At 43.2% G+C, this 19,466-nt stretch overlaps 1 protein-coding gene across 1 annotated transcript in view; it reads right to left on the minus strand.

Annotated features, from left to right (window-relative positions):
- The window catches only part of GNAT3 (G protein subunit alpha transducin 3), a 50,987-nt gene that overhangs the window by 11,403 nt on the left and 20,118 nt on the right, over positions 1-19,466 (minus strand). Inside the window, 2 exon segments of the mRNA XM_048836488.2 lie at positions 5,851-5,992; positions 15,649-15,691. Of these exon segments, the coding sequence (XP_048692445.2) occupies positions 5,851-5,992; positions 15,649-15,691 (185 nt within the window).

The raw sequence follows: 19,466 nt of genomic DNA on the forward strand, positions 1-19,466 counted from the left end.
TTCTGGTGGAAAGTGTCATTTAGAGAAAACAAGAGAAAAATACAACAGATGTTGAGCATGAATCATGAGAGCCGATTGGGTCCTGTGGACCATATATTATATGTCTATTTCTCTTTCTAGTATATCCAGCATCAGTAAAATACAAACACTGGAGTCAAATATATTTCACAAAATTTGACAGACTTGGGTGTCATATACCTCAGAATATCCAATTACATTGGATAGAATGAAAGAGGATGCTGCTCTAGATGTAGAGTCTTGGTCTGATCTGAAATGTAAGTTTCTTTATTCCTATCTCAAATGAATAAGTAAAGTATTTTAATTGAAGGTTGTTTAAAAAAAATGGATTAGCCATAAGGATCTGTGAAACTCAGTAGTTTCACCCAAAGAACTTTGTGCAAACATTTTCTTTTGCTTCAGTCTTCATAGGTTTGGGTTTGAACAAAACTTGCATCTAAAAGCAAAGCCCTGTTGAAATCAATGAGTATTGTCCAGTCTCAGGTCAAAACTGTGAGAAACGATCAGAATATAAGAATGCCATACTGGGTCTGACCAATGGTCCATCCAGCCTAGTATCCTGTCGTCTGATAGTGGCCAATACCAGGTGCTTCACAGGGAATGAACATAATAGATAATCAAGTGATCCATCCCACGTTGCCCATTCCCAGCTTCTGGCAAAGAGAGGCCAGGGACACTTCAGAGCATTGTTTTGCATCCCTGCCCATCCTGGCTAGTAGCCATTGATGGACCTATTCTCCATGAACTAATCTAGTTCTCTTTTGAACCCTTTTATAGTCCTGGCCTTCACAACATCCTCTGGCAAAGAGTTTCACAGATTAACTGTGTGTTGTGTGAAGAAATACTTCCTTTTGTTTATTTTAAACTTGCTGCCTATTAATTTCTTAATTAATAGTTCTTGTTTTAGGAGAAGGGGTAAATAACACTTCCTTATTTACTTTCTCCACACCAGTCATGATTTTATAGACCTCTATCATATCCCTCCTTAGTCATCTCTTTTCCAAGATGAAAAGACCCAGGCTTATTAATCTCTCCTATATGGAAGCTGTTCCCCATACCCATGAACTCTGGATGATGTAATGGAAAGCATAATTTAGTCCAGGTTCACCAAGAAGAAGCATCAAGTGGTGGATCCTTGGAACAAACGTGACATGCATTTCTAGTTCATAATGAAACTCAAATGGTTTTGCGTTTCATCACAATTTTTTCACGCATCTCTAGTTATGAATAAAACATTATATGGGCAGACTCATTGTATTATTAGTTATAAACTAGCAGTATTTATATTTTTCTACATTTCATCATTCTTCATTTTCTTCAAACTGTAAAGTGTTTGTTTATAATTTTTAGGCCAAAATACCATATGCCATTATCATAAAATGCTGCCTTTTGGAATAAGAAGTTAATTTCACATAAGTGGCTTCAATTCAATATTAAATAAATCTTTGGGGAATATCTATATTGAACATAAGGGTAACATTCAATAAGCAGTTCATGCCATAACTAGAAAAGTCAATTGAAATGTTGGTTATGCTTAAGCCTTTGAGAAATTTGCAACAAGATATGAATTCTACAACAACAACAATACGCTTAGATGGCAACGATCCATGGCACCAAATGTCCATGGCCACATTGTACAGCTTTACTCCTGGTATCTAAAAGCACCCCAGAGTTATTACTGATCTGGTGCAGCCAGATTAATTGTGGATGACCATGTGGCTGGTGCCAGTCTTTGGCTGAGCAGTGCCCCCTCCTGACCTCAAATCCGACCTTTAGGGCTCGATGTGCGGGAGCTTTATCTCTGAGTTGGGCTATATGACCAAAAAGTGTCAGCCAGCAGTGACCATTAAGGTCTTCAGTCCTTTCAAGGCCAATTCTTAAGAATACATCCCTATTATTGATAAAATCAAACCATCTTATGCCCAATAGTCACCACTGGCAATGCATATGGAATGCGTCCAACCTTCTGATGTCTTGTGTAAGCAATGTCCATGTTTCAGTTCCATATAAGGGGATCGGAAGTACACAGATTTGATAAATCTGAACTTTTTCATATAATTTCACTTTCTTTTGGCTCCAGAGCCTATGCAGGTCCTTCAGGGCAGAGGCTGCTGAACTGATTCTGCTCAGGGTGTCTGGCTGTACCCATTTGATGACAATTTACTGCTAGATACATGAAATCATCCACTACTTCCATGGTTTGTCAGGAAGCACAGATGTCCTGTATCAGAAATTTTGCGCCATCACTCTGGATTTTTGGTTTTGCCAGAGAAACTCTTAGTCCAAGGGCAGCTGCCATGTGTCGAAAGCTCTCTAGTGCCTCTTTAAAGTAATTTGCACCCTGTCCAAAAAGGACAACATCATCTACTTAATCCAGGTCTGTATTAGAAGTTAAATTGACAGTTATACACATATTTGCAGAGATATGTTCAAGGAACCAATCCACTGCACGACTGAACAGGATTGGGGCCAGGACAACATCCCTGATTCACCTCTGATCTAGTGTAAAACCTCTCAGATGTATGGGTCCTCCATCACATCCATGTCCCCGGTCATTATGCAGATCGTTAATTAACCTCAAGAGGATGTCAGGAATGCAAGTGCCTCATATAGCCTTCCATAGGGCAGCTCTGGTGACAGAATCAAAGACGGTCTTTAGGTCTACATATATTGCTGTCAAAGACATAAGAACAAAAGAATGGCCATACTGGGTCAGACCAAAGGTCCATCTAGCCCAGTGTCCTGTCTTCCAACAGTGGCCAATGCTAGGTGCCCCAGAGGGAATGAACAGAACAGGTAATCATCAAGTGATCCATTCCTTGTCACTCATTCCCGGCTTCTGGCAAACAGACAGTAGGGACACCATTCCTGCCCATCCTGGCTAATAGCCATTGAAGGACCTATCCTCCATGAATTTATTTAGTTCTTTTTTGATCCCTGTTATAGCCTTGGCCTTCACAACTTCCTCTGGCAAGGAGTTCCACAGGTTGACTGTGTGTTGTGTGAAGAAATACTTCCTTGTGTTTGTTTTAAACCTGCTGCCTATTAATTTCATTTGGTGACCCCTAGTTCTTGTGTTATGAGAAGGAGTAAATAACACTTCCTTATTCACTTCCTCCACACCAGTCATGATTTTATAGAACTCTATCATATCCCCCCTATTTGTCTTTTTTCCAAGCTGAAAAGTCCCAGTTTTATTAATCTCTCCTCATATACCTTTTTTGAGATGGAGTGTCCACATCTGCATGCAGTATTCAAGATATGGGAGTACCACGGATTTATATAGAGGCAATATGATATTTTCTGTCTTATTATCTATCCCTTTCTTAATGATTCCCAACATTCTGTTCGTTTTTTTGACTGTTGCTGCACATTAAGTGGATGTTTTCAGAGAACTATCCACAATGACTCCAAGATCTTTTTCTTGAGTGGTATCAGCTAATTTAGATCCCATCACTTTATATGTATAGTTGGGATTATGTTTTACAATGTCCATTACTTTGCATTTCTCAACATTTAATCTCATCTGCCATTTTGTTGCCCAGTCACCCAGTTTTGAGAGATCCATTTGTAGCTCTTCACAGTCTGCTGGGACTTAACTGTTTTGAGAAGTTTTGTATCGTCTGCAAATTTTCCCACCTTTTGCCACCACTGAATTTGTGATAGATCTCAAATAAAAGACAAAAAGCAAGTGTAGTGTGCATTGTAGATTGCCTAGCAGTGAATCCCGATTGCTCTGGACAATGGCATTTCACAACGAAAGGCTGGAGGTAGATGAGTAGGACACATATAAAAACTTTTCTGGGAAAAGCAGGGTTATTGGCCTGTAGCTACTGCACTCAGTGCATGGACCTTTGCACTTATAAAGTGGGATGGTGATCCCTTTCTTCCACTCCACTGAAACCTTCCCAGTAGTACAAGCCCAGACAAAAATGCTGCTCTTCTGGGTTCTCTGGTGTTGCTGAGAAATTCAGGTGTTATGCTATTGGGTCTGGCAGCTTTGCAGTTTCTTCATGGCAGTGATACTCTTCCCATGTAGGAACATCTATACAGGTTTCAGGGTCAGGAAATGCAACTACTAGTAATGCATCCATATATGGGCATGGAGTTAATTCACAATTGTTAAGAGCAGTCTCATAATATTCTTTCCATCTTTGCAGGACTTCTTGGGTCAAACATGTTTTACTCATCAGCTGTATTTATCCACATAAACCCCATTCAAAGTCCAGTTTTGATCGAAGTGAGTAAGTAGCTTTGAATGCAGAGAATAATTTATTAGATCTTATTCCATCTTCTGTCTCTTTTGCCAAGTTGTCAAAATAAGCTTCATGCCCCATTTTTACTCTCAACCAAAAAGTGCCTTGTCAATGGCATCATGGCAAACACCTTGTTCAGCAGCATCATGGCTCTGTTTAGCCTTAGATTTCTTTTGCAAAATTTGAAATATCTCATCAGATAGCCAAGGGAATCACTTGTAGCATTCCAGTTTGGGAACAGCATCTCTGGCTTCTTGGATGATTGTACTTATGGCTGTCCAAGCTGATTCTACGTCATCTGAGAGAGCACCATGTGTGTCAAATTTGTTCTCTATTGTGACGGAGTTAGCAAGTGCTGAATTTTCACAGATGCATTTTGCCTTATGTGTCATAAGAGGCACAGCCTTGCAGTGAAATCAGGAGGTAACTGCCATTTTAGCAACAAGGAGATGGTCAGTACCTGCTGGGGCTTCTCCACTCTGAAAGACCAATATGACCTTACTATACTGTGATTCCAGATCAATAGATGTGAATTATAGGGAATATATGTGTTAATTACCGGGAATTGATTAATCATAGCATTAAATGGGAAGATGTAGGCCCTTATTTGAGTTCTGTCCCTGCGGCTCCTGGTGATAGTGATGGGAGCTTTGCATGAAAAGTCTGGGATAATAGACTTTCTTGTGTGGAGGAAGTGAGAATTACTTGTATGTCTGTATCTCTAAAGAGTAGACCTAACGCTTTCATTTTGCATATGGAACATTAATACATAATAGGACTTCAAAGTAGCTGGTCCGTGTGCAAGGGCACAAAGTGTGTGTGAGGGAGCAAGGGGCTTCCCTCCTCCTTTACTCCCTGTGCACTCCACCGTGTGCAAGCCACAGTGGCAATATTTGATGGGTACTCAGTGATTGGAAAGTACCAGCACCACTAATGCCACCAGCCACCCTCATGAGGCTGGAGAGAGAAGTGGGGGGTGGAGGTCACGTCTTCCTCTGTGCACCACCAGCAGAATTAAGCAACCACACAGGGGAGGAGACGCTGCACCCCTTACAGATGCAGTGGTAGGTGTGCTGCTTCTGCACAATGTGGGAGCTCTGGGGAGCACAAGCAGGCCATGTAACTCTGCACTACTCTCACCATGGCTCAGTGACCTTTCAGCCCCCAAACTGAGCCCCCAAATTTGTCCATAAAAGGGAAAAAATCATTGCACTTCCCAACAGCAGTGGAAAAGTAGCTATTAAACACAAAGGGATTCTCTCTCTTATTAGTGGCGAGGAGGTGAGTTACTGGTTTGGGTTCTGGGCAATATTTGTACAAATTGAATAACATTTTGCTCAAAAGTTTAGATCTCGAATCTCATGTGTCAGCCTTCAAAAAAATGTTCAATTCAGTGTTAAATGTTACAATTCAGATGCCGAAGGACACAGTGACACAAACAAAATTCAAGAAGAATAAATGTGTCCACTACAGTAAAACAAAGGCTGAGCTCTCTTGCTATCCCATAGGCATCCATTATCTTGATACAAACGTTTGTATTTGTATGCCTTTTCAAAGGCACAGATGTCATACTCACTTTACTGGCTGAGTTTTTATAATCAATCCCTAAAGTGGACATTGCCTTCACGATAGCCAGGATGGATTGCAACATGTTACTGAAAATGACAGATCTGAACTCCATGCATTCCTGATCTGTGAAGCTATCTTTATGGATGATCCTGTGATGCAAATAGAAAAACAGATCTCAGATAACTTTCAAGTAAAGGTTCAAGAAGAACTGGATAACAAGTGCTTTTGAATTCTGTTTGAATACTAAGAAGAACTTAATGTAGCCTCCTCTAGAAGAACCATTTGTAAATCAGGAAATGTGAAGCCAATTGTGAGTCTCTGAAGTCAGTCAGCTCTTCTGGCTGGTGAAGAGGTGGGTAGGTTCGAGACCACTATCTCTACACATCTCTGCCCACATTGGAGTGGCTAATATAGTAGGGAACTAGCAGGGAACAGTCCTTTGGCTAAAGGGAACAAAAGGACTGGGATGGTAGCTCTCCTGTTTCACAGCCAGATGGACAGTGAGGATGAATGGAAGATCTAACACTGAGGGATAGATTGGAACTTCATGATCTGTCTGAGTTAGGGGTGGCACCTAATTGCACTGCTCCAGGAGCAGCCCAGAGAACAAATTGTTACTCAGGTCGGGTCTACACTACAGACCTATATCGGTATAACTACATTGCTCAGAGGTGTGAAAAATCCACGACCCTGAGCGACATAGTTATACCGATCTAACCCTGCCATGTAGATGGTGCTATCTTGACTGGAGAGCTTCTCCTGTTGCCATAGCTACTGTCTCTCAGGGAAGTGGATTAACTACACCAACAAGAGCTCTCCCTTTGGCATAGTCACGTCTTCACTTAAGTGCTACTATGGTGCCCCGGTGCATGAAAACAAGCCCTCTGACACAATTCCTCACTGACTCTGGAGGGGAATAAGTTACTTCCCCTCATTTTGGGGTGCAGCTTACTCCTTGCTGTGCATCCAGCTAGGTGTTTGACTGGAAATACAGGGCAGAGAGCCAAGGCTACTCCCACTCCTCCCACTCTTCCTGCCCACTTACTCAAAGGTGAAGAAAGGGTACCAAGTGAGCTACTCCTGCTGTTTCCCTGTAGCCAGAATTACAATCCAAACAGGGCTAAGTAGTACTCCCTGCCCAGTAGAATAAGGGCTGTGACAATGTAGTTCTGAATGAACAGAAGTGTACAGCGAGACTTTTCTTGCAAGGCACAAGCCTACACTAAGGCCTTGTTTACACTACACAGTTTTGTTGGCAAAACAGTGGAGGTGTACCCACTGCAATGCTCCTTCTGCCAACAAAACTCTCCTGCGTTGCCGACAAAATATAACCACCTCGACAAGAGGCGAAGAGCTTTTTGCGGCAACGTTATATCGATAAAGTGTCAGTGTAGACACTGCACTTGGTTATGTTGCTGTAAATGGCCTCCAGGAGGTGTCCCACAGTGCCGTTTGTGACTGCTCTGGTCAGCAGTTAGCACCCAGGTACACAGGCATCCACCCCTCCTCCTTTAAAGACCTGGGAATTTTTGAAATTCCACTTCCTGTTTTCTCGGCATGGACAGCTCACACAGCATCTTCGCAGATGACAATGGTGGCTCCACACAGCAAATGCCGTCCTGCTTGGAGCACACCTGAGTTGTTGGATCTGCTGGCACTGTGAGGAGAGGAGGCAGTGCAGTCCCAGCTGCGCTCCAGCCATAGGCACTTTTATACCTATGGCCAGATTTCTCATGGCATTCTGGAGAAGGGCTACAAATCGTACACATAGCAGGGCCATGCAAAGATAAAAGAGCTGAGGTAAGCATATCAGAATGCAAGGGCGTGAAACCTTTGCTCTGATGCTGCACCGAAAACTTTACGCTTCTATAAGGAGCTGGTCACCATCCTCTGCAGTGACCCCACCTTCACCACTGTCAAGGTTCCTCCCCCACTCTGAACTCTAGGGTACAGATGTGGGGACCTGCATGAAAAACCTCCTAAGCTTATCTTTACCAGCTTAGGTCAAAACTTCCCCAAGGTACAAAATATTCCACCCGTCGTCCTTGGATTGGCCGCTACCACCACCAAACTAATACTGGTTACTGGGGAAGAGCTGTTTGGACGCGTCCTTCCCCCCAAAATACTTCCCAAAACCTTGCACCCCACTTCCTGGACAAGGTTTGGTAAAAAGCCTCACCCATTTGCCTAGGTGACTACAGACCCAGACCCTTGGATCTTAAGAACAATGAACAATCCTCCCAACACTTGCACCCCCCCTTTCCTGGGAAATGTTGGATAAAAAGCCTCACCAATTTGCATAGGTGACCACAGACCCAAACCCTTGGATCTGAGAACAATGAAAAAGCATTCAGTTTTCTTACAAGAAGACTTTTAATAAAAATAGAAGTAAATAGAAATAAAGAAATCCCCCCTGTAAAATCAGGATGGTAGATATCTTACAGGGTAATTAGCTTCAAAAACATAGAGAACCCCTCTAGGCAAAACCTTAAGTTACAAAAAAGATACACAGACAGAAATAGTTATTCTATTCAGCACAATTCTGTTCTCAGCCATTTAAAGAAATCATAATCTAACACGTACCTAGCTAGATTACTTACTAAAAGTTCTAAGACTCCATTCCTGGTCTATCCCCGACAAAGACAGACTATAGACAGACACACAGACCCCTTGTTTCTCTCCCTCCTCCCAGCTTTTGAAAGTATCTTGTCTCCTCATTGGTCATTTTGGTCAGGTGCCAGCGAGGTTACCTTTAGCTTCTTAACCCTTTACAGGTGAGAGGAGCTTTCCCCTGGCCAGGAGGGATTTCAAAGGGGTTTACCCTTCCCTTTATATTTATGACAACCACCAAGAGCTCCATGGATACTTCGGCAGGGTTGGAGACTGAGGACAGTGGACTCAACCCCAAGGATAAAGTCGTGAATGAGGAGGTCAAGTTGGAGGATGATGTGCAGCATATGGCAGGGTCGTCTGGTGGTGTGGCGAGTCCTGATCTCTTTTCCAGTCCAGAGGGATCTAGCCAGTCCCAGGAGTCTGTCTCATGATACAGGAGAGAAGAGCTCTGTTCCTTCCCCCATTGTAGGAAACTTTCCCGCGCCAATCAGCAATTGCTTGTGCAGGGACCAAAGCGGCACACAGGTGAGCAGTATAGCAACCTGGTCTGAAACCGTTCACACGCAGGAAGTGCACCCCTTCCCCCTGAACTGATACAGAACTGTTTTCCATGCCCTCCCCAAACTCCTCCCACACATTCCTTCTAAGTTCCCAGCCCATCTCGGTAACTCGTTCACTCCACGCTTTCGGACAGCTTCCAAAATGATAGCTGGACTTATAAACAGCTATGAGAGCCTACACTGCCCTTTATTATTATATCCCTTCCCACCAAGCCTTTTGTGTATGTTGTTAATTGGTATTTAATAAAAATAAACTCTCTGAAAGATAACCAATCTTTATTTGTCTCCAAAACATGGTGATTGCTGCTGGAATTAATACACGACGGCAATTTCATCATTGGCTGATTACAAATCCTAATCAGGAATCATCAAAATTTTCATAAAAAGAAAAGGAGTACTTGTGGCACCTTAGAGACTAACCAATTTATTTGAGCATGAGCTTTTGTGAGCTACAGCTCACTTCATCGGATGCATACCGTGGAAACTGCAGCAGACTTTATATATACACAGAGAATATGAAACAATACCTCCTCCCACCCCACTGTCCTGCTGGTAATAGCTTATCTAAAGTGATCATCAGGTTGGGCCATTTCCAGCACAAATCCAGGTTTTCTCACCCTCCACCCCCCCACACAAATTCACTCTCCTGCTGGTGATAGCCCATCCAAAGTGACAACTCTTTACACAATGTGCATGATAATCAAGTTGGGCCATTTCCTGCACAAATCCTGCACAAAAATTTTCATGAAAGTTAACAAAGCATGGTAGAGTGCTGTATAGAAAGACACATTACTGCTGCTCATTGTCAAGATGTTGCCTCAAAGCTTCCCTGATTTAAATAGCCCTCCTCCCCCCCATTGTGTCCCTCTATTAGTCCTGGTATCTGGCTGCTCAAAATCAGATGCCAGGCGATCCACCTTCATACTCCACCCTGGGGGAAATGTTTCACCCTTAGTATCACAAACATTATGGAGTGCACATCAGGCTTCTATGACCATGGCAATATTTTCCTCATTTAGGTCTAACCTGACATAAAGGCAGCGCCAGTGTGCTTTTAATATTCCAAAGGCACATTCTATGACCATTCTGCACCTGTTCAGCTTATTGTTGAAGTGTTCCTTGCTGCTGTCCAGGATTCCCGTGTAAGGCTTTGTGAGCCATGGGACTAAGGGGTAGGCTGGGTCTCCCAGGATCAATATGGGCATTTCAACATCTCCCACTGGAATCCTCTGTTCTAGAAAAAAAGTCCCTGCTTGTAGCTTTCTGTACAGACCAATGTTCCTAAAGATGCATGTGTCATGTACCTTCCTAGATCACCCCACATTGATGTCAGTAAAACATCCACAGTGATCCACAAGTAGTTGAAATACCATAGAAAAATACCCCTTTCTATTGATGTACTCCATTGCAAGATGGTCTGGGGCAAAATTGCGATAGGCATACCATCTATTGCCCTGCTGCAGTTAGGGAATCCCATTGCTGGAAAGCTGTCCACTATTTCATGCACATTGCCAAGAGTCACAGTCCTTCATAGCAGGATGTGATTAATGGCCCTGCACACTGGCGTTAACACAGCTCCAGCGGTGGACTTCCCGACTCCAAATTGATTTGTAACTGTCACCACACAGCAATTGCCACATGCTTCTCCACTGAGAGGGCAGCTCTCATTTTGGTGACCTTGCGCTGCAGTGCAAGCTCCAAACACAGGAAGGTGGCTTTCCACATCCGAAAGTTCTGCAGCAACTGCTCATCATGCCAGACCTGCATAACGATGTGATTCCACCACTCAGTGCTCCACCACTCAGTGCTCCACCAAAGCCCAAAAGCGGTGCACCATTGTGTGCAGCTGCCTCATGAATGCCTAAAGTAATCTGGTGTAGTTTCTTTCCATGACAAACAGCAGGTCAGGCAACTCTGATTCCTGCTCAGATGGGGAGTTCATGATATACTGCATAACCATCTGCAATATGTTTATAACAGTGACCACAACAGTAGAGAGCAGTGCAGGATCAATCTTTTCAGACAGAGATGGTGGGCGCACAGTAAACAGGGGCTGTTGAAAAATGCTGTGAAACGCAGTCAGAAGCCCATGGAATGATGGGATGGAAAACACTGCATCATGGGACGTGGAGCCACACCCATGATGCACTGCGATCCACTCTGCCGTCGCACACCTCCTAGCTGCAGAAGGTGGGAAGTAGCACAGTGGGATAGCGTTTCACTGTCAATACTAGAGCACCAACTGTGGACGTGCTCTGCTGACAGAAGGAGCATTGTGTGAACATGCACAAGCGATGTAATTATACTGGTTTTTGATCATTGGCATAACCTGCATCGACAAAACTGCGTAGTGTAGACAAGGCCTAGGAGAGAATGGGAGTGGACTAGAATGGAATGTCTCTGACCCGAATCACAAATAGAATAGAATGGAATATCTCTGACCCGAATCACAAAAGAAAAGGCAAAGCTACAACTTTGCATACAGTGAGGTACCAAACCCCCTCTCTAAAACAGTTCCAAAATAGCTTAAAGCTTACCTTCCTTTTTGGAAGTGCCTAGTGGTTTGAGTGACATTCTCAAAATGAATATATATTGGATCTAATTCAAAGCCCATCAAAGACAGTGGAAGGCTTCAGAGACTCCCATTGATTTCAGTGGGCTTGGCCCCAGAATGAGAAACACCTCTAGAACCTCTAGAAACGTTCAAAATGAAAGAAAAAAATGAATGCCAATTGTATGTAACATATGAGGCACGTAGAGGATACATGGTAGCATGGAGTACTTATTGGGGTGAGCGTGGAATGTCTATGTTCGTCATGAGTGGAAAACTAGGTCATGAGAAAGTCATCCAAATGAGTATTAAAAAACCTCCACATTGTACTATCCCATCTCACTTTCTGTATATGCTATTTGTTACAGAAAAAAACTATTTCCGATATGTTTTCAAGATATTTTGGAACTTGTGCAGTGACCCTTATAGCCCTCCAGCTATAAAAATCAGATGCTTTAGTACATACAATGGCATGAAATGTAAGGAAACTCCAAACTACAGAGCATTCAAAGCCTAAGGCTGGCTGTTTTAGTCTGCATGCCCCATAGCAATGCATGCATTAGAGGTTGTGTGGAAGTGTGGGATTAAAAGAACACGTTTTTACCGTCTGTTTTAAAGGGTGGGGGGTTGTGAACATCTGAAGGGAAGACAGGCAAATGCACTTATAATTTTCAGTCATTTTAAATGTTGCTATTATCCTTAAAAGCATTTGAACAACAAAGAAAGGAAGAAAATAGAGGGCCTCAAAATAGCACTAGCTACTGTAATTACAAAAAGAAAAATACTTGTTTTCTCTTGAGGCTTTTATATTTATATTCATGTCCTCTGGCAGCATCCATGCTACCCAGCCCGAAGAATAGTTAGTCAGTAGCAGCCCCCTATTCTCTTTATGTATGACTTTAACAAGCAAGGAAACATTTTCAAATGCACTCTCAAAGCATAGCCTTCTTTAGAGAACATTTAAAACCAGTGATATCACCTTGTAAATACTCAGAAGGATAAGAACAGCTTTTAATAGCTGAAGAATTGTCTTCCTCAATTCTAACTGAAAATAAGCTGTAATTCTCCTTTATGTTTCAGAGGATGTTATCCAAAGAATACAGAAGCCAATGGAATAATTCAGACTTCAGTGGGGTTTGGATCAGGTCTACAGATATCTCCATTATGATGAATAATAGAAAGTATAGTATTGTAATGTATTCATTAAAAAAATCATATTAATAGTATTAGGATGGCCTCATTAGCGCTAGTCAAAAATTTTCTGTCAAAACTGTTTTTGACAGGAAAGTTTTCAACAAAACAATTTTTTTTTTTGGAAACAGTGTCTGCTTCCATGGAAAATTTTGACATTTTTTTGAAAAACGGAACACCTGACAATCAAACCTTTGAATATTGAAATATTTCAGGTTTTGGCCAACATATTTTGGCTTTGATATTTCACCAAAAAGTCAAACTTTTCCATGGAAATTGTTAACAAAAATGAAAACAATTTTTTAAATAATTTTCCATGGAAACCCCCCTATTTTCCCACCAGCTCTAAATCTTATAGACATGGGGCTTTGAAAGTTACATAGAGCTTTTCAGGTTTACCTCTAATGCTATCAGGTAAATTAGCTCTCAGATTTCTCGCAGAACAAGCTTAAATTTAGCCCTATTCAGCAAAGCACTTCAGCACAACTTCAGTGGGGGTTAAGTACGTTTTAAAGCACTTTGCAGAGTGTGCAGAGGATGTGCGGCTCAATCAGACTTACAATGAAGGAAATAAAAAATACATTATCTTACTTGAAACAGAAAAGTTGGCAAAAACATTTGGTGAAAGTTATGGTGATGTTATTAAAATTGTCCTGCTGCAAACCCAAAAGGAAAAGAAGGAAACATTTTCCATTATGGCATTTATCCCTGTGCCAACATTGTCCAAATTATTCTTTAAATGGGTTGATAAGGATGTCAAATAACCAGAAAATTTTAAATAAGAGATAAAGTGTCCCCTCTATTAAAAACGCTCTCCTTAAAAATGTTTACATTGGAACAGATTGATACCAATACAGTGGCGGCATGCTCAAATAATTACAATGGTTCTGGCTCTGGAATTTTGTAATCGCCCTCTGTATTTGTCAGATGACTATAAAAAGCAATTTCAGGCAATAATTCACAAATTCACCTGGAAAAATAAGCCCTGATTAAACAATACAATTTTACAATTTTTAAATGTAAAGGAGGACATGGGCTGCACATTTAAGTCGGAGTTATGTTGCCACTGGTTTGGCACAGTTGAGTTACTTCTTTAAACTACTACTTTAGCTACCTTTAGAAAAATTGGCCTGCTTAGTTACATGTAAAGAAATGTGAACAGCCTAGATATAAATATAATAAAATAGTCCATGATGAAGCTCATTAAGTGCCTAATCCACTCCCTTTGAAATCAATGGAAATACAGTCATTGTCTTCAATGGTAGCGGGACCAGGCCCTTGTTGAGTGAACAGTTACTGCACTAGGTTTATCTGAGGTAATGGCACAATCAAATCCCCAATGAGAGTCTGTAAAGGGATATTGCCCTTTGGATGATCCTACCTGTGCTTCCCAGCGTGTCCAGCTGGGACCATTGATGCCTGCAAGTGGGGTAGGGCCATCATCCCAGCTTCTTCCCTTGCCCTTTGGAGAGGTTTACATTCTTGGGTACACAAAGACATCATTCCCTGCACTTGTCCCTAGCCTTGGTGCAAAGTGTGCAATCAGGTATGCTTGTACCTCCCACTCAGCACAAGGCACAAGGGCCAGACACAATCTTTGCATTCACTAGAGAGTTGGCTATAGGCAGGAATTAGAGTAATTCTGTGAAGATCAAGGAGTACTTGTGTCACCATAGAGACTAACCAATTCATTTGAGCATAAGCTTTCGTGAGCTACAGCTCACTTCATCGGATGCATTTCTTTTTGCAAATACAGACTAACATGGCTGTTACTCTGAAATCTGTGAAGATCAACAGCGATTGACACTCTGAGAAGCAAAGCATAGATTTATGAGTTCAGTTATACTCCTTGATCTAATACTCATAGCTAAGGCTACATTTTAGTCATGGGTATTTTTAGTAAAAGTCAAGGATAGGTCACAGGCAGTAAACAAAAATTGAAGGCCTGTGATCTGTCCATGACTTGTACTATATACTTCTAACTAAAACTTGCCCTGGGGGGGCACTGTGGGTGCTGGGGGGTGGCCTGTTGGGGCTCCACAGGTGCTGCGGGGGTGGGGGGGGCACTGTGGTTGCTGGGTGGGGTGGTCCAGGACCCCCACTGGTGCTGGGGGAGGCAGGCGGTGGCATGTGGCGTGGGACCACCTCTGGTGCAAGTGGGGTGGTGGGCAGTGACACATGGCCCAGGACCTCCACTGATGCTATGGGGGGTTGGCAGGGCTGACAGGCTCCCTACCTGGCTCCTCAGAGCTCCCTGGAAATGGCCGGCATGTCTCTGCAGGTCCTAGGGGGAGGGAAGGCCAGAGGGGCTTCACACGCTGCCCCTGCCACTAGTTCTGGCTCTGCAGCACCCATTGGGTGCAGGCAGGGACAGCGTGCAGAGCCCCCTGGCCTTCCGGGGAGCCCCCTCCAGAGGTAAGCTCTGCCCGCACACCCAACCCCCAGCCCTGAGCCCCCTCCCACACCCAAACTACTGCTGCTGCTGGGGTGGGGGTAGGGGGGACGTGGTGGCCCGAGACTGCCCCAGCAGTGGCCACTGCAAAAATCACAAAGGTCATGGAAAGTCACAGAATCTGTGACTTCAGTGACCTCCATGACAGACATGCAGCCTTACTCATGGCTTGGTGCAATTCCTGTGGAAGCTAATGGAAAGGCTGCTTGACTTCAGTAGTAGTTGGATCAGTGCAAGATTTGCCAAATATATTTGATTAGAAAATCAGCTATATATCTCCAATCATTTTGTATTTCACTTTGTATGTTGGAATTGGAAGTTGATTTTAATTTTTTGTTGCATTTTATTTGAAAATAAAATTACTGATAGCTGAGACATTTGCTGCACATACTGCAAGTATACAAACTTTATAATGGAAATTAATATTCATATACCTACTTCATTTGCTTCACAATAGTGCTCTTTCCTGACTCTCCAGCACCTGCAGAAATGGAATATTCAAAAATATTTCTGATACACAAATAAGACTAATAGACATTAAAACAATCTTGCAAATTCCATAATTTTCATGGACAAAAACTGGGGAAGGGGAGAGGCGCATACTCTCTTCAGAGGCATCATTTTATCTCATAGAATCCTCTTTCTTTTTAAATCAAGGCGTATTTTGCACTGAAATCCTAATAGAAATGTCATTTGTAAAAGCTAAAAGAACACTGATGTAATTAAAATAATATAGATTTTGGAAACAAAGAGAAAAGAAAATGGGCCAGACTTATGTTCTGTCAGCATCCACTGGGCACTTGAAGCATATGAGAGCTCAGCTTCATGAACAAAAGTCCCCTGATCCTGCATCATGTTGCATGGTGGGGGAGTGTGGAAAGTTAGAAGCATCATGGGTGCAAACCCGTTGTTGCAGATATAACTCCACTTTCTATGCACCATAACCTTGGACTCTCATGTAGAAGGGAGAGTGAGGGTGTGTGTGGAAAGTAGGACCCTAACCAAGCTCGCTCAGTTTAGGAAGAACTCTGTATCTGCACAGGGCCCCATTGACTTCACCGAGGTTCTGCCTGGGTCCCTGAGTCTGCCTGCATAAAGTCAGTTGAAGAACTGAGATCAGGGTTTGGGAGTGGGTAGCCTTATTTATTTGAACCTGGCCCTCCTATTCAGGTGCAAAATGGCTAACAGTCACAAAACGATATCCCCCTGCTGCAAAGCAAGCGGAGCTGCACTTACTCACATGAAAAGCGGTCAGAGCACAGACTGGGGAGTAGCAATGTTCGCAGCTCAGGTGGGTAACTTACTTCCCACATCTAGGTCTTAGGCCCTAATGTTTCAATTGTATGAATTGGGGCATAATTTGAGGGCTAAACGCCAGGAATTCAAGGAACATGATTTTCCATTGCCCTGCTCTTTGTCGGTTACGGCATGAGTGCACAAATACTTTGATTTACCCTCCTTTGGCACAGGTGTAAATGGCTACTTGCAGTGGAGAATCAGGCCATCGCTATTCCAACTAGATGTTCATTGGCTAAAGGGAATGAGTTGATGAGAAGTATTTTCTAAACAGATTTTTTTAAAGTTCACAACATTTAAATGTCAGCAAATGAGTCACAACAACCAGCAAAACAGATGCAAAACATTCTTCTGAAACCCATCAGATGAGTGGCAGAAAGCACTGGTGAAAAATACCATGATGATGCGAAGTTGGCCAATGCAGCCACCTGCCACGCTCTGTGATTAATTACGACCATGTCAACAATTGGTTTTGCATTTGAAACTTGCAAATTTTGTAATAGGTCATCAGTCAGTTTCTTCTCAATACCCATTTAAGGAACTGAGCAAACCACAGCCCATCCCGGCCAATTATGCAATGTTTACCACAGTGTCACTACGTGACAGAGAGGTCTTATGCAGTGTTGTTGTAGCTGTGTTGGCAGGATATTAGAGAGATGAGGGGGGGGAGGTAATATCTTTTACTGGACCAACTTTTGTTGGTGAGGGAGACAAGCTTTCAAGCTGTACTGAGCTCTTCTTCAGGCCTGGTCTTATGACATTCGTGCAAAATACCAATGCTAGCCCAGGGATTGAACAATGTTAGTGAAAATAATACATAAATGAGTCCCTGTTCAGTGACTGAAAGACAATGTTAAATTATAGAAGGAGCTGGGATTTAAATCCAATGGGTGCATCTCTTCTCCTATAATCCTTTGTTTATACTCTTAATTAATCTTTCAGTAATACTTTAATCATAGGCTACATAGAACTTTTCGGTTCAGTCTTGAGTATAGGATCACTCTTAGCTGCCTCAGAAGGAGCTCTTGCTCCCAAGGGAGTGTAATAGTAAGAATTTATTGTACCCTGAATCTTTCCTTTCTTCTTTCCTCATGTTGAGCCCGCTCCTCTGGCCAGAGCATTCAAGGGGCAGAGAGTCATGACGGTACCTGCATTCCATCCCTCCTTCACAGGGAACAGTGGCAAGTGAGCTGAGGACCCAGAGTCACAATAGCTCTTCAGTGGGTTGCATAGGGTCTTGGGGGCCTTGGCTCCCTCCTGTTCCGCTTTGAGGATTAGGGCTAGTGATAATCCTACCTTATATGTATCTCTTATGTCTGGGATAGAGTCAGAAGGGGAAGCAAGGAGTTCCCAGACCTCTGCTTGTAACACTGAACGACCAGAATTCATAGAATCATAGAATCATAGAATTTAAGGGTTGGAAGGGACCCCAGAAGGTCATCTAGTCCAACCACCTGCTCAAAGCAGGACCAATTCCCAGTTAAATCATCCCAGCCAGGGCTTTGTCAAGCCTGACCTTAAAAACCTCTAAGGAAGGAGATTCTACCACCTCCCTAGGTAACGCATTCCAGTGTTTCACCACCCTCTTAGTGAAAAAGTTTTTCCTAATATCCAATCTAAACCTCCCCCACTGCAACTTGAGACCATTACTCCTCGTTCTGTCATCTGCTACCATTGAGAACAGTCTAGAGCCATCCTCTTTGGAACCCCCTTTCAGGTAGTTGAAAGCAGCTATCAAATCCCCCCTCATTCTTCTCTTCTGCAGGCTAAACAATCCCAGCTCCCTCAGCCTCTCCTCATAAGTCATGTGTTCCAGACCCCTAATCATTTTTGTTGCCCTTCGCTGGACTCTCTCCAATTTATCCACATCCTTCTTGAAGTGTGGGGCCCAAAACTGGACACAGTACTCCAGATGAGGCCTCACCAATGTCGAATAGAGGGGGACGATCACGTCCCTCGATCTGCTCGCTATGCCCCTACTTATACATCCCAAAATGCCATTGGCCTTCTTGGCAACAAGGGCACACTTCTGACTCATAGCCAGCTTCTCGTCCACTGTCACCCCTAGGTCCTTTTCCGCAGAACTGCTGCCTAGCCATTCGGTCCCTAGTCTGTAGCTGTGCATTGGGTTCTTCCGTCCTAAGTGCAGGACCCTGCACTTATCCTTATTGAACCTCATCAGATTTCTTTTGGCCCAATCCTCCAATTTGTCTAGGTCCTTCTGTATCCTATCCCTCCCCTCCAGCGTATCTACCACTCCTCCCAGTTTAGTATCATCCGCAAATTTGCTGAGAGTGCAATCCACACCATCCTCCAGATCATTTATGAAGATATTGAACAAAACCGGCCCCAGGACCGACCCTTGGGGCACTCCACTTGATACCGGCTGCCAACTAGACATGGAACCATTGATAACTACCCGTTGAGCCCGACAATCTAGCCAGCTTTCTACCCACCTTATAGTGCATTCTTCCAGCCCATACTTCCTTAACTTGCTGACAAGAATACTGTGGGAGACCGTGTCAAAAGCTTTGCTAAAGTCAAGAAACAATACATCCACTGCTTTCCCTTCATCCACAGAACCAGTAATCTCATCATAAAAGGTGATTAGATTAGTCAGGCATGACCTTCCCTTGGTGAATCCATGCTGGCTGTTCCTGATCACTTTCCTCTCATGCAAGTGCTTCAGGATTGATTCTTTGAGGACCTGCTCCATGATTTTTCCAGGGACTGAGGTGAGGCTGACTGGCCTGTAGTTCCCAGGATCCTCCTTTTTCCCTTTTTTAAAGATTGGCACTACATTAGCCTTTTTCCAGTCATCCGGGACTTCCCCCGTTCGCCACGAGTTTTCAAAGATAATGGCCAATGGCTCTGCAATCACAGCCGCCAATTCCTTCAGCACTCTCGGATGCAACTCGTCCGGCCCCATGGACTTGTGCACGTCCAGCTTTTCTAAATAG

This window comes from Caretta caretta, chromosome 1, assembly GCF_965140235.1.
Source record: "Caretta caretta isolate rCarCar2 chromosome 1, rCarCar1.hap1, whole genome shotgun sequence".
NCBI lineage: Eukaryota > Metazoa > Chordata > Testudines > Cheloniidae > Caretta > Caretta caretta.